This window comes from Centrocercus urophasianus, unplaced genomic scaffold (genome assembly GCF_019232065.1).
Source record: "Centrocercus urophasianus isolate 14NV4802_14NV808 unplaced genomic scaffold, USGS_Curo_1.0 seq_49, whole genome shotgun sequence".
NCBI lineage: Eukaryota > Metazoa > Chordata > Aves > Galliformes > Phasianidae > Centrocercus > Centrocercus urophasianus.
Window position 1 is genome coordinate 1532880 of NW_024885077.1, and position 12936 is coordinate 1545815.

The 12936-nt window shown below is 45.5% G+C and overlaps 1 protein-coding gene across 2 annotated transcripts in view; it reads right to left on the reverse strand.

The window, feature by feature from the left end:
- Nucleotides 1-906: 906 nt before the first annotated feature.
- The window catches only part of CTCF (CCCTC-binding factor), a 29803-nt gene continuing 17773 nt past the window's right edge, over nt 907-12936 (reverse strand). For both annotated transcript variants that reach the window (XM_042834822.1, XM_042834823.1), the window contains 9 exons: nt 12184-12354; nt 11216-11349; nt 9988-10108; nt 9035-9184; nt 7302-7462; nt 6163-6345; nt 5562-5697; nt 2911-3078; nt 907-1733 (listed from right to left, as the gene is read on the reverse strand). In XM_042834822.1, the coding sequence (XP_042690756.1) occupies nt 1552-1733; nt 2911-3078; nt 5562-5697; nt 6163-6345; nt 7302-7462; nt 9035-9184; nt 9988-10108; nt 11216-11349; nt 12184-12354 (1406 nt within the window). In that variant the 3' untranslated portion in view covers nt 907-1551. The remainder of the gene's footprint in view (nt 1734-2910; nt 3079-5561; nt 5698-6162; nt 6346-7301; nt 7463-9034; nt 9185-9987; nt 10109-11215; nt 11350-12183; nt 12355-12936) is intronic.

Below are 12936 nucleotides of genomic sequence, written 5' to 3' on the forward strand. Positions count from 1 at the left end.
TGCATCTGGGGGGAGGAAACCCACAACGAGAGCAGAACCAGCAGCACAGCGACAGCTGCCCCCTGCTCCCACTGTCCTGCAGCCTTCCAGGAGGGGCTGTGCAGCCCAAAGAAAGCAGCCGGCGAGCACACGCGTTAATCCATTATTATTTATTAGCTGTACAGCAGTATATTCTCCTTCCCAGCTTTCAAACCCCATTACATATTTTATAACAGTATTTTTTTTTTTCCCGTGTTGGCTTCCTAAAATAATGAAAAATATCACACAGTACAGCTAAGTACAAAAATGCATCAACCTAGAGTCTGATAGCTAAACTGATAGCTCTCTTAAAAGCGATACATAGAAGAAAAATTTGTTTGAAATCAGCAAGACTGAGGCTCTATAAAAAGCTTACATATTTTAACATGTGACAGTTTCATATACAGGCATCATTTGTATTTCACATTATTCCTTTTGTCTTTATTAGAGATCCAAAATTGTGTAATTACTGACCTATTAAAATTGCCCGGCCCGGGTTTTTGAGGGCTGCAGTGACCCACTTCAAAATCACTTCTGTCTTAACAAAGGATTCATAAACACAAAATACAACTACAAGATAGAGCAAAGAAAACGTAGTCGTGAGGTTATAACTCAAAAGGAAGGTTCCTTACATGTTTCCAACGCTGGTTTGGTGTGCTTTAAGACCAGCCTTCACCCGTGGGCTTCTGCTGTTCCACAAGCCATAGCGCTGGGGACACATCTCCTCTGTGGGATCAGTTATCAACAGCCTTTCCAACATTTACACTATTGATCCTCTCATCACTTAGTTCAAAAGGAATTAAAATACCAGGGGGTTTATTTCAAACTGTATTTTTGTTTGCATACCTCTTAATTAATTAATGGAAAAAGATTAAAATGTATAAAAAATAAATAAAAAAAAAAAAAAAAGTTATTTACAAAGCTTGACCATTACAGAAATGCTTTGCAGAAAGCAAAGCACATAAAAGGACAGAAACCAGTTGGAGCATGCCAAAACTACCGTGTGCAGCCGACTTGGAGAACCAGAGCTAGTCAGTGGGGGGAAAGCAAAAAACATTTAAAAAGTCTAGAACCCTCCCAAGTCTGCATTTACAGTTAAAAACACTACTGAGAGAAGGAGGCTCAAGGACTCTGGGATCTGGAAGGGCAAAGTCCGGAGTGGTTTACCACACATTCTACTCAAGGCTTCCACTTCTGTCTCATAAAAACTCGTTGCACGTAAAGCTGGCCGTCCGAGGAGCCTGTTTACAATGCAGCTGAGAACAAAACCAATCAAGCACCTCACGGGAAACCCTCATGGACTCCGAAGCATTTCCTAATGTTCCATGATCCTGTAATGCTAACATAAAACAGCAAGTTCTAGTTAAATCACATTCTAACATCATTTTGAAGTTTTATTTCCCAGTATGTTTGGTAAAATGGTCTAAAATGATGCATTTCCCAAAGCCAAGAAAAAAAGGTAAAAGGAAAAATAGATTTGAGCCGCTTAAACACAGCCCAGGCCAGTTCAGTATCCGGCGTGGTCCTCCTCCATCACCGGTCCATCATGCTGAGAATCATCTCAGGAGTGAGGTCTCCGTTTGGAGCTTCCACTACAGCAGGCTGAGCTTCCTCCTCTTCCTCTACTGTTTCTGCATCAGGTTCTTTCTTTACTTCAACTATGATGTTTTCGATTTCACCAGTGTTCTGGTCTTCAACCTGAATGATTGCTGCAGCTGGAGGGGCAGAAAACAAAGGGGGAGAGAGGAAAACAACAGCTTTTTAGCCAGCTCCAGAGCTGTTCTCATCAGACCACCTCTCAGTACACACTTAGGGCTTTCGTATGGAAAAAGAAGGTGAGACCCACTCTCCCACTTCAGGGGAGAGTGACTCAAGCCTCTTCACTCATCTACAAACCCATTCCACAGAGTCACAGAATGGCCAGGGTTGGAAGGGACCTCGAGGATCACGAAGCTCCAACCCCCTGCCACACGCAGGGCCACCAACCTCCCCATTTCATAGCAGCCCAGGCTGCCCAGGGCCCCATCCAACCTGGCCTTGAACACCTCCAGGGATGGACGGGGCATCACAGCCTCTCTGGGCAGCTGTTCCAGCACCTCACCACTCTCATAGCAAAGAATTTCCTCACCCCTGCATGAACATGTGCTAACAGTACAAACGTAGGCACGCTGCAACTTTAAGACCACATTCAAACAATGCATCTTGCACAGCAGCCAACAACAGATGTGCACGGAGCAGATCAGAGCAGCCCCTCTTCACACACAATGAAAAGCAAAGCTTCTAACTGAGGGAAGTCCAGTCACACTTGTGACTGCAGCAGCATGAGAAGTTTCTGCAGGCTGCTATGCAGGAAGGCCACACTGTAGCACTGAGCAGACAGCCAGGCCCCCAGGCAGCTCTCACCCTCTGCAGGAAAGGGGATTGGCCCCTTCTGCCTCATTCCCAGTAATTTTAACTCAGGCTTTGCACTTGTTGATTTCTCTTCTCTGGAGAGCTGAGGCTACATCTGCACGCTCAGAAATGCAACCCTGAAGCACGCTCATTTGTGCTAAGAATGCCACAGTGATTGTACAAAGTCACATAAGCAGTAACTGTGCAAGAACACAAAGAAACGTGCAGTTTGGACATCTGTGAGTTGGGATAATACTGAAGAAAAAAAACATCCTCTTCTTTTTTGCATAGTCTGAAGCAACCCTGCTTCCTCATGACCAGAAAGCACTCGCAATTCATTTCAAGCCAACGGTGCAGCCTTTGCAAAGCACAGACAAGTGCAATTTTTTCAAGTTTTGGTTTTTTTTCTTTAAATAAGCTCCCTTGAGAGGAGCAGCTCTCTTAGAAGAATGGTCCAATCAAAGGACAAAAGCAGTTTGAGCAGCACAACAAGTGACTTACGCTGGGATTGTTTTGTTTGGGTGGCAGCTTTGCCTGGTGGCCTCCCTCTCCTCTTCTTACTGGGAGGTGGTGCAGGAGCCTCCGGCTCAACTTCTGGTTCAGCCTCAATTTCTACTGCTGTCTCCTCTTCGTCTTCGTTATCATCCAAATCTGGTTCAGCGTTTTCCTCTAAAAGAAGCATTGGATCGAGTCAGACTTCAGTTCAATCAAGACTGAAATACCTGCTTACAGAGAAGAACCACCAAATCCTCAGCCACAAGGAGTCGAGTCAGAACAAAATGCTCATTTTCCCTGCCAAGAAGCTGGTGGCGTGGATGTCAGTCTGTCACTTCACCTTAGAGGCAAGGAATTGCCATTTAGGCACGTGTTTTTTATTTCTATGTTAGGCTATGCAGTAAAAGCTCCTCTGAAGGAGCTCAGAGAGCCAATGGCAGGATGGGGAGCACATGTAACAGGCTGCTGGGCAATTCCACGCTCATTAGGAACCATCAGATCCCAAAAGTGCCACCTGGATATGTTTTCCAACAGACTTCACCTGGCAGCAGGGACTGCAGCGTCTCTATGACACATCCCAGAACTTGAGAGTGATCCAAAAGCAAGTCCCAGCCCTCAAGAAACAACAGTGCCATATCTGTCTGTTGCTGTTGTTGTTAAACGAGTGGGAAACCAGCACTGCAGCTCCCTAGAAGGAACTTACCTCCAAGAACTTAAAGCCTTAAGTTGAATGTGACAGGACCACCCAGGACTGGGGGTTTCTCAAACACCAGAGGTGAACACAGTTCTACAGATCACACACTGCTTTCCAAACAGCAACATACCAACCAGTGAACAAAAGGATCTTCCCCAGCACCTCTTTCCCAAGGCAAGCGAGCCCACTACAGTATATTTTAAAGCCACACAGCTCCCATCCAGCTCTGCATTTTACTGCACTCTGGAACCGATTCCAATCCAAAGCCGCACAGCAAGCTGTATCTTCTTGCAGCTTTTATACTGTGAACTGAGCTAATCACTCCAAACCCTCCACCTCCAAGCACTCCCTAAAGTTACCATGGTTGGCACCATCAACGTGCTCAGGACGCCCTGCACGTGAGCAGGGTGACTCATCACAAGGCCCTGCTTTGTCACAGCTCTGCTCACCATTTTCTAGAAAACGTGGCACTTGTAGAAACTCCTGAAGCTGCAGATCAAGAGATAAGAAAGCCAAATGCCAAAGCTGAACGTAGTTAGAACTGCTTTCTTACTGCCACTCAGCTCCTGCTGGTGAATTGCTTCTCCATCAGATGACTCCTGAGGAAGTCAGCCCAAACTTGGCAGCTCATCTGAGGCTGAAGGAGCTGCGTCAGCAGGGAGTCTGAGCCACAAGCACTCCAGACCCATCGGCTCACCTAACAAGCATGACTTGTGACCAGCTTCCCCACAAACTGGTCTGAAACCCACACCCACCCTATCAACTAGAAGCCTACAAACCAAACACTACAAGCAGACACTCCAGAATCACTTGGTTTTAATTAGTTTCTATCCAGATGGTGATTTTACTTCGCCCCCTACATCCTGCCATGCTTTACATGAACTATTAGTTACCCACACTTCATCCAGTGGACTGCAACACACCGTTCCCAAATATCTGTACAAACATGACTTTAAGAAATGACTTCTTATTAGAGCTTTGCTGTCAGGGTTTGCACAACCACCAGTTTGACCACACTTGTCCAAGGTCCTGTAAAACCTGTCTGTCACTTCAGATTTTCAGATACATTCCCTACCTACATTCCCTCATTAATTACATAAAGGACTTCAGATGAAAGACTGCTTTGCAATACTACTTTAGGAGAATCATCTTTGATCTGGTCGGTCTTTACACCCCATCTGGATTTTCTTGCTGAAGATATGACGGGTTTTCTTCCAGCAGGAAGACAGGCTATGAGTTTTTCCTTCATCAAGAATACCTCAGTGAAGGCAAGCAGTCTATCTGCAGAAACAGTTTGCCTCCCTGTTCTGGAGAAGCTTGTAGACAGCAGTCACTCTATTTTGAGCTGCACTTAATTCACCTTTTGGCACTTGACTTGGCCAGCCAGGTGCCTCACAGTGGCCACCTTCCCAACATCAGTGCAAAGACATGTCAGGTGGAAAACACCAATAACCCCCTGAGCCATCAGCATGTCTTTCACAACAGCCCATGAATTTACCAGCACTCTCTCTAATGTTCTCTTGGATGTCCCCATCCTTTCCTAACAGCAGCAGCCAAGCCTTTCAACACTGGGCTGGTTGTTCAGACATGCCACGTGCTTTCCTGCAGCAGAGAAGCAGGAGCGTGTGACATTTCACACAGAGAAACACACTTCATTTGGGATGCTGAAAACACACACAATAGCAGGAAGAACAGGGACTGTGCAGCCAAGGCAAGGGGCTACACAAGTGTTTTGGTTTCTCCCCCTGACTACTTAGCCTCTACAAAAGGACAGGATGGCAGAAGCTGTGCCATCCCCTACAGGCAGTCATCTCTGTACTTCATCATAGACCGTCTTTTCGTTTTGTTTTTTTAACTTACCAACCACACAGACACCTTTCAGTTACCAGAACAAACCTACAGAACAGGCAAACAAACAGCACCCCAGGCGTGCAGCTCTCAGCACGCACTGCTCTGCTCTTACCACTATCAGAGGAATCTTCTTTCTTAGAGCGCATCTTCCTCTTTCGGCCACGTTTGCCCTTCTTTGTCTCTCCTCCATTCTCTCCTTCCCCACCATCTAGGCCAGAACAGTTATCAGCATGTCTGGCCATTGTGTTCTACTCCATGGAAGAAAAAAAACAAAACAACACAACAAAAAAAAAACAAAGCATGCATTGAAATTGAGACCAAGCACTTCAAGCACTCTGGCCCTATATTTATAACCATATTTTCGATAACCTACTTGTTGTGGTTTTTGTTGTGTGTGTGTCTATGGGTTTTTTCTTAATAAAGGAAGAATAATTAGTGAAAACGACTCATTTATTTCAATAACTTCTATGAATGAAGTTGAATTTTTGCACCGCATTTGATCTCAATATATGACAATCTTAGTTCTGAATTATATCAGCTGTCCTCCCAGAAAGAAGCAAGTGCTCCATTTCAAATGTCAGTACAGCCCCTGTACCTCAACCACCCTTTCCTCTGGGGAAACACGTCGTTCTTCCTCTGTTCCCCCCTCCCCACCAGCCCTCGTTCCACTCCAAAACAAAACAATGTTAATTCATAACAGTGTAATCCCTTACCCTGCGAGTGAATGTTTTACCACACTTGGAACAGACAAAGGCAGCAGGGACAAAGTTGGGGTCGTGGTATCGTTTGAAGTGCATATCGAGGAGCTGTTTCTGACGGAAGGTTTTATCACAATGGCTACAGGCATAAGGCTTTTCTCCAGTATGGGTCCGTTTGTGCATGACCATGTGCCGCTCCTGAGGGACAAGCAGGACATGAAAAGTAACCTGAGAACTCAGACAGACACAGAAGAGCTGATTTTTGGTCAAGAGGAGCCCAAAACTTTGCATTAAGAGCAAAAAAAAAGGATGATTCTGCAGGAAGGGGTGTACATCTTGACTGACAGCACGTTCAATCCCAGCTATTCCCATTCCATAGATGCCTACCAACTCTTTATCAACAGACACATCAGCACTGTGCTTTACCCCCCTTAGAGGGGCTCCCTATAGGTGAGCACCATACCAAGAGACAAGGCCTCTGAACCCTCCTTCGCCCCACTCCCTTCAAAAAGGGAGAGCTGATTTCATCTCAGCACTGGTGAGGCTGCACCTCAAGTACTGTGTCCAGTTTTGGGCCCCTCACTGCAAGAAGGACATTGAGGCCCTGGAACGTGTTCAAAGAAGGGCAACAAAGCTGGTGAGGGGTCTGGAACACAGAGCTGATGAGGAGAGGCTGAAGGAGCTGGGAATGTTCAGCCTGAAGAAGAGGAGGCTCAGGGGAGACCTCATTGCTCTCTATGACTTCCTGAAGGGAGGTGGTAGTGAGCTGGGGTCGGCCTCTGCTCTCGTGTCATCAGTGATAGGAGCAGAGGGAATGGTTTCAAGCTACAGCAGGGGAGATTCAGGCTGGACATGAGGAAGTATTACTTTTCAGAAAGGGTGGTCAGGCACTGGAATGGATGCCCAGGGAGGTGGTGAAGTCACCGACCCTGGGGGTGTTCAAGGAAAGACTGGATGTTGTGTTGAGGGACGTGGTTTAGTGGGAGCTGTTGGGGATAGGTGAACGGTTGGACAGGATGAGCTTTTAGGTCTTTTCCAACCTTGGTGATTCTATGATTCTATGATCTTGACAGCCAGACCGACTTCACAGCAAAGGCTCCTCCCTCACGTTTTGCGAGTTGAAGCTCCTGAGGGGTGCCAGCAGCACAACTTACCTGCCTGCACGCATAATCACACTGGTCACACTTGAAGCGCTTCTCGTTCTTGTGAGACTTTTGATGCTGGATGAGGGCATAGCGCTCGTGGAACACAGCGTCGCAGTAGCGACACTTCTTGCCCTGTTCAATGTAGGAATGCTGCTTTCGCAAATGAACACCTAGGAGCAAAGAATCACAGGCTTTCATCACCGTGGCTTTCCATGGACAAGTGCAGCCCGCCGTCCCTGAGCGCTACTCCCCTCCACGCGCTCTTGGGTTCAAGTCAGGAGAGCGAACCATTGATTCAGATTCTACCAAAGAAGTAAGACTCACAAATAAAAAGCAACCAGAACCATTTAGAGGCAGAAATGTCTCTGCCAAGCTTTGCCACAAGATTCCACATTTAGCAGTTGGTAGCAATCTCTTGGCACAGTGCATTTCCTAGTGATAAAGGGTTCGATGTTACGCTGCATGATTTAAGTCAACAAATTATATGCAAAAAAGCAGCACTTTACATGGGTTTTTCAGACAGTGGATGTTAGCCTCAAAACAGAGCAGACAGCAGGGACAGCAGGTCTGCTCCTGTCAGCATACATCCACAAGGACTCTCTTGGAGGACAGCACAGTGAGATTTTTTGCCAGCACTGCTTATGCAACACACAAAGATTACAGAAGTAAAACAGTTCACAAGCCACTTAAGACTACTCTACTGTGAATTGCCTGAATTCAGTCAGAAGCCAGGTAATAACATTCAGAAACAGGATTTTCTGCAGGATTAGAAGCCAGAGTGACAGGGCTAGAAGGCAATAGGGATACCAGCAGATAATCCCCAATAGAGGTTTTAGTCATTTCTTCAAAACACTCCAACTGAGAGCACACCACAGCTGCACAAAGCAGCCCCTTGTGGACTGAAACGCTCCTAGAAGAACAAATTCTTCATTGCTAACATCAGGTTTTATTTCTCTGGTGCAAATCAGTTCCGATTGCTCTGGTAGGCACCTGACATCAGCTGGCTGCCACCCCTCATTGTGGCACTCCTCATTCGTTTTAATTGGAAGGCAGCCTGCCTTTCCATTACGTGGTTGGTATTTTGCTTACAGACTGAAAGTTCTGCCAAATGGTGGCTTCTTCCTTCTCAGCTGCTCTGGGCTGACATTATTTTTCACCTTCTTGTACATCAGAGAGCTTGCCTGCTGGAATCACTGGGTACTGCTCACTAGATAACACTCTCTACTGCAAGGACTCAGGGCTTTTGTGGCAATTCTGTCTCTCCTATCCTGTCTGTAGCACACAGCTCCACTTCCTGGAAAACGAAAGTATTTGTTCACATTCAAGCCCATCAGCTGGGTGAAGGCACACGTGGATAAACGTAACGGTCTCCAATATGCAGGAGGTCAAGTCAGCTGACCTTTGGTTTCTCAGACCTAATCCACATGCTGGTCTGAATAAACGCCTCGTGTCTAAGAGGCGCTTTCAGTCCACACCTATGGGCCTGAAAATCTCTTGCCTTGTATGCTGGGAATGCATCCTACACTGGATGCATAAAAGAAACAGAAAAATCTCAGTCTGCAGCAATGATGGGAAGCTAAGCACGTGTTACAAGCCCCACGTCTAAGCCTGGGCTTCACTGGGTACAGTTACCAGAACTGTTAGGTTAAAAAGTAGTCAGCATTTGGGTCAGATGAACTCTAATTCAGGGAAAAGGTTTCTGCAGCACTTCCAACAGACGAGCACATTTCTGAGGTACGTACCCAAGTCACTCTTTCTCGCTATCACAGTATCACAGTGAGGACAGTGAAATTTGGCCACGTTCTCCGTGTGCTTCTGCAGAATGTGCATCTTCATGGTACCACTTTGAGTGAAGCGAGCATGGCAGATGTAACATTCATATGGCTTCTCTCCTACGGTAGCAGAAGGAAAAGAAATAGCACAAGTGCTTTTACTGAAATAAAATCCAACCAAGAAGCCCCAAGCTCTCAGAAACTTGCAATAGACAGAAGGCAGAAATAGTAACTCAGTGTCTCTTTCTCTAGAACTTTTTGTTCTTGTACGCATCTTTCTACAAAGAAACTCAAGTCTACTCTTTAAGCACAGCAGTTAATTAATACCCTTACTTGCAGGAAGTGCAGAGAGGACCTACCTGCAGGCTGCCGGAAAACAGCAAGCAGAAGCAGATTTTCTGAGGGGTAGAGCTTCAAATTACTCAATAAACTCAAATTACAAGCGCAGTTCTCCCCCCTGCTTCAATTTTAGCCATATAATCAACCTGGCATTCCAGACAACACTCTGTGCTAAACACAATTGCTATTTCCATCAAAGAAAAAATTGAGGATCTTTATGCCCTACACGCACGAGATGCTCTTGCAAACATGAGCACGAAACTGAAAATGGCTCATCTTCAACTGGAGCACGAATAAGGGAAGAAATTTCTTCTCTGCTTTCTACAAGTGGCTGTATTTTATTACCTCACAACGAAATTGGAATCCTCCAAGCTCCCTTCTCAGGGTAGTAATTCCTGTTGGCTTATGTATTTACTGGTGCTTATAAATTACAGTGTATATTTTTCAGCTACAAGCCGTGATAAAGATTTTACACAAAATAAACGTTTACTTTGCCAATTAAGAGCGCCAGTTTCATTCAGCACTCTGACACCAAAACACAGAAGCCACCAAAATTAAAAAACAAACAAACGTGTCAACAATACCAGAGTGGGTCCTCATGTGCCTCTTCAGTTTGTAGGTATCCCTGCTGGCATAGCTGCACAAGCTGCACTGGAACGGACGCTCTCCAGTGTGAGAACGAATGTGGCGTTTCAATTTGCTAACCTGAAAGAACAGAAGCAGATGAGCAGGTCTGATTTCTGAAAGCACAACAAGTCAGATGAGAATTTCAGGTGACTGATTTTTGTTTTATCTTGCCAATAAAGCAAACTCAAGCAAGCACGTTTCAATTCTGTTCTCGTGCTGCACATAACCTCCCCCTCCCTCTGTACTTCCCAGCGATGCTCCTAGCCTTGCTTGATGCCTGTTCCCACATTCAATGCAGACTCTATACAGCCTCATTCTCACCTCACTGATTTGAGGAGATGCTGAAATGTGAAGCTACCTTGGAGAGACACAGGAAAGTGTTCTGGGAGAGCCAGCACCCAAGGAACTTTGGAGGTGGGGACAATAGGTAGCGTAGTGTCCTGCACAACATTTATTTCTCCCCAGAAGGTGCTTTCTGCTAAGTTACTTCGAGTGAGATGATCAACTTAGTAAAAACAATTCTAGATCTCCAATCAACAAGGTGAAAATTTCTTTTTCTCCTGGTTTTATCTAGAAGGCATGAACCAAGTCATTTTCTACTCAAGTATGAGCACGCTGCATAAATGGAGAACTGCTGTCTGCTCAAGAGAGCACAAGCTCACATTAAAACAAATCTGGTCTTAATTCGTACTGCAAGTTTGACATTCAAACCACAGCACAGAGATAAAGACTGACCTCCCTACTCAACATTCCCCACTGACCTGCCATTGCACACACTGCATTTTTTAAATCACATCCTTCATCTAGCTCAGATTTCTTTTCCCTGTCATGCTCTGTAATTTCTGCTACAATATCAGGGCTGTCCCGAAGCACAAGTAACAGTCCTGCACAGGATAGAGCATACAAGCAAGAGTGCATGCTCTGAAGTAAATGAGACAATCGTTTGATATAAGCAAAGCTACTTTTTGCTTCAGGACTGAAGCAAAGGGTCATTAATTTTGGCTGCAGACATCCCAACGTGTCAAATGCACAGTCCTAGACTGCAGGGCACCTGAGGTCTAAATGCACGGCCCACGTAGGAGAGGGCTGCCTCCTTCAACACGGAGCACGCTACAATTCCTTCCATCTTCTGAAAGACCCATTCATTTAGCCCAACACCACCTCAGCACCAGCTAGCTGACGTACCTCCACACTGGCATAGTCACACATGGAGCATTTGAAGGGCTTCTCGTGGGTGTGTTTGTAACGGCGGTGCCGCACCAACTCCCCGCTGGTCACAAAGGCCATGTCACAGTCTGGGCACTTGTGAGGGCGAGTACCTGAGGGTGGGCAGCAGAAAGGGAAGGAGGCATTCAGGTGGAGTAACAGAAGAAAGTACGGCACCATCTTTTGCGTGGTATCAAAGATTAGAGAGCTGAATGGAACATAAATATGACCTTTGTATAAATACTGAACTGAAGGCCTTCTTAGGAACTGAACATCCCTTCTACAAGGAAGCAAACTCCCTTATTCTCTCACATCACTCAGTAACTCACAGACCTCACACTGCTCAGCTAGGCACGATGTGGGCACAGGCAGGCAGAGCAACGAGGGATACGAACTATTGCTTTTTCGAGTCTCCTGCAGAAGTCACAAGAGGATTATTTAAGTTTCATCACTGTTTAATTACCTTTGTACACCAGAATTTAAGTAAGAGCAATAGATTCTACAGATCATACCAGAAAGTTATACTGATGTAGCTTATAACCCTTTCTTTTTCCCTCTCTCTCACTCCCTTCTGCTTTCGATTCTCTCATTCTTAGCTCCAGCTTCTTTCTTCATCTTACTTTTCTGCAAGAAGCAATGGCCACACAATGCTTAGGATACAACCACAAACGTCCAACACAACTGGATTTTATTATTATTATTTTTTTTCTAAGTTTAAGCTAATTGCAGGGCCCAGGGCTGGCTTTTTTAAATCTGTGTATAGAATGGATGAGGTTTGCACCTGACCTGGCCAGGCAGAGAACACCTGCATTCATGAGAAAGGGACAACAGCACTGCACAGATTCTTCCTTAGCTTGTTTTGTAACTGGAATCAGAAAGATCACCTTGTTTTTGTCCTAAAGGCAGAGCAAATCCCACACAAACAAAGCAGGCAAAAGCAGGAGTACCTGTGTGAGTGTTGAGGTGGTTCCTCAGTAACGTGACTGTCCGAAATGCCCTGCCACAGAGGTGGCACTTGTGTGGTCTTTCATCAGTGTGGCTTTTCATGTGGCGGTCCAAGTTGGAACGGCGTGGACAAGTGTAACTGCACAGTTCACACTGGAATGTCTTCTTTACACCTAGCCATGAAGGAAATCAGCTTTACTCAAGGGTACTGTGGGCTACTGCATAACACAATAATAGGTCAGCGGGGAAAAGGAAACACCGTGGAGGTTTAGCTAATGTGAGAAGCAATCTTGTACCATTACATCCAATTGTACATCCTTAGGAACACAGGCAGTGACTAGTTTGGCTTGAATTTTCCATTCCTATGCCAGCACTCAGTGTTCCTGCTCCACACTGAAAAGCGTTCCTTAATTTACAGGTTTAAATTTCCCAAAAGGAAAGTACATACTGCTGTATTTTACATCATTTACCCTATCCAGCACTTTGTTTAAAAAAGAAAATAAATCACAACGCTAGCTGCACTGTTGGTTCCCAATGTAAAACACGGACGCAAAGTCTTAAATATGTATTAGAGCAGAAAACAGAATCTTTTCAACTGTAGTTATATGGGCATACTAATATCACAGCATCACACTGAAGCAAATGAACTCCTTTACAGCCTACGTGCCTGAGAAACAGCAGAACTGAGTGCTATTAAATGAGGCAGCAAGGGACACTGGCATGTCTGCTTTATTCCTGCTTGCATCCACTGAGTC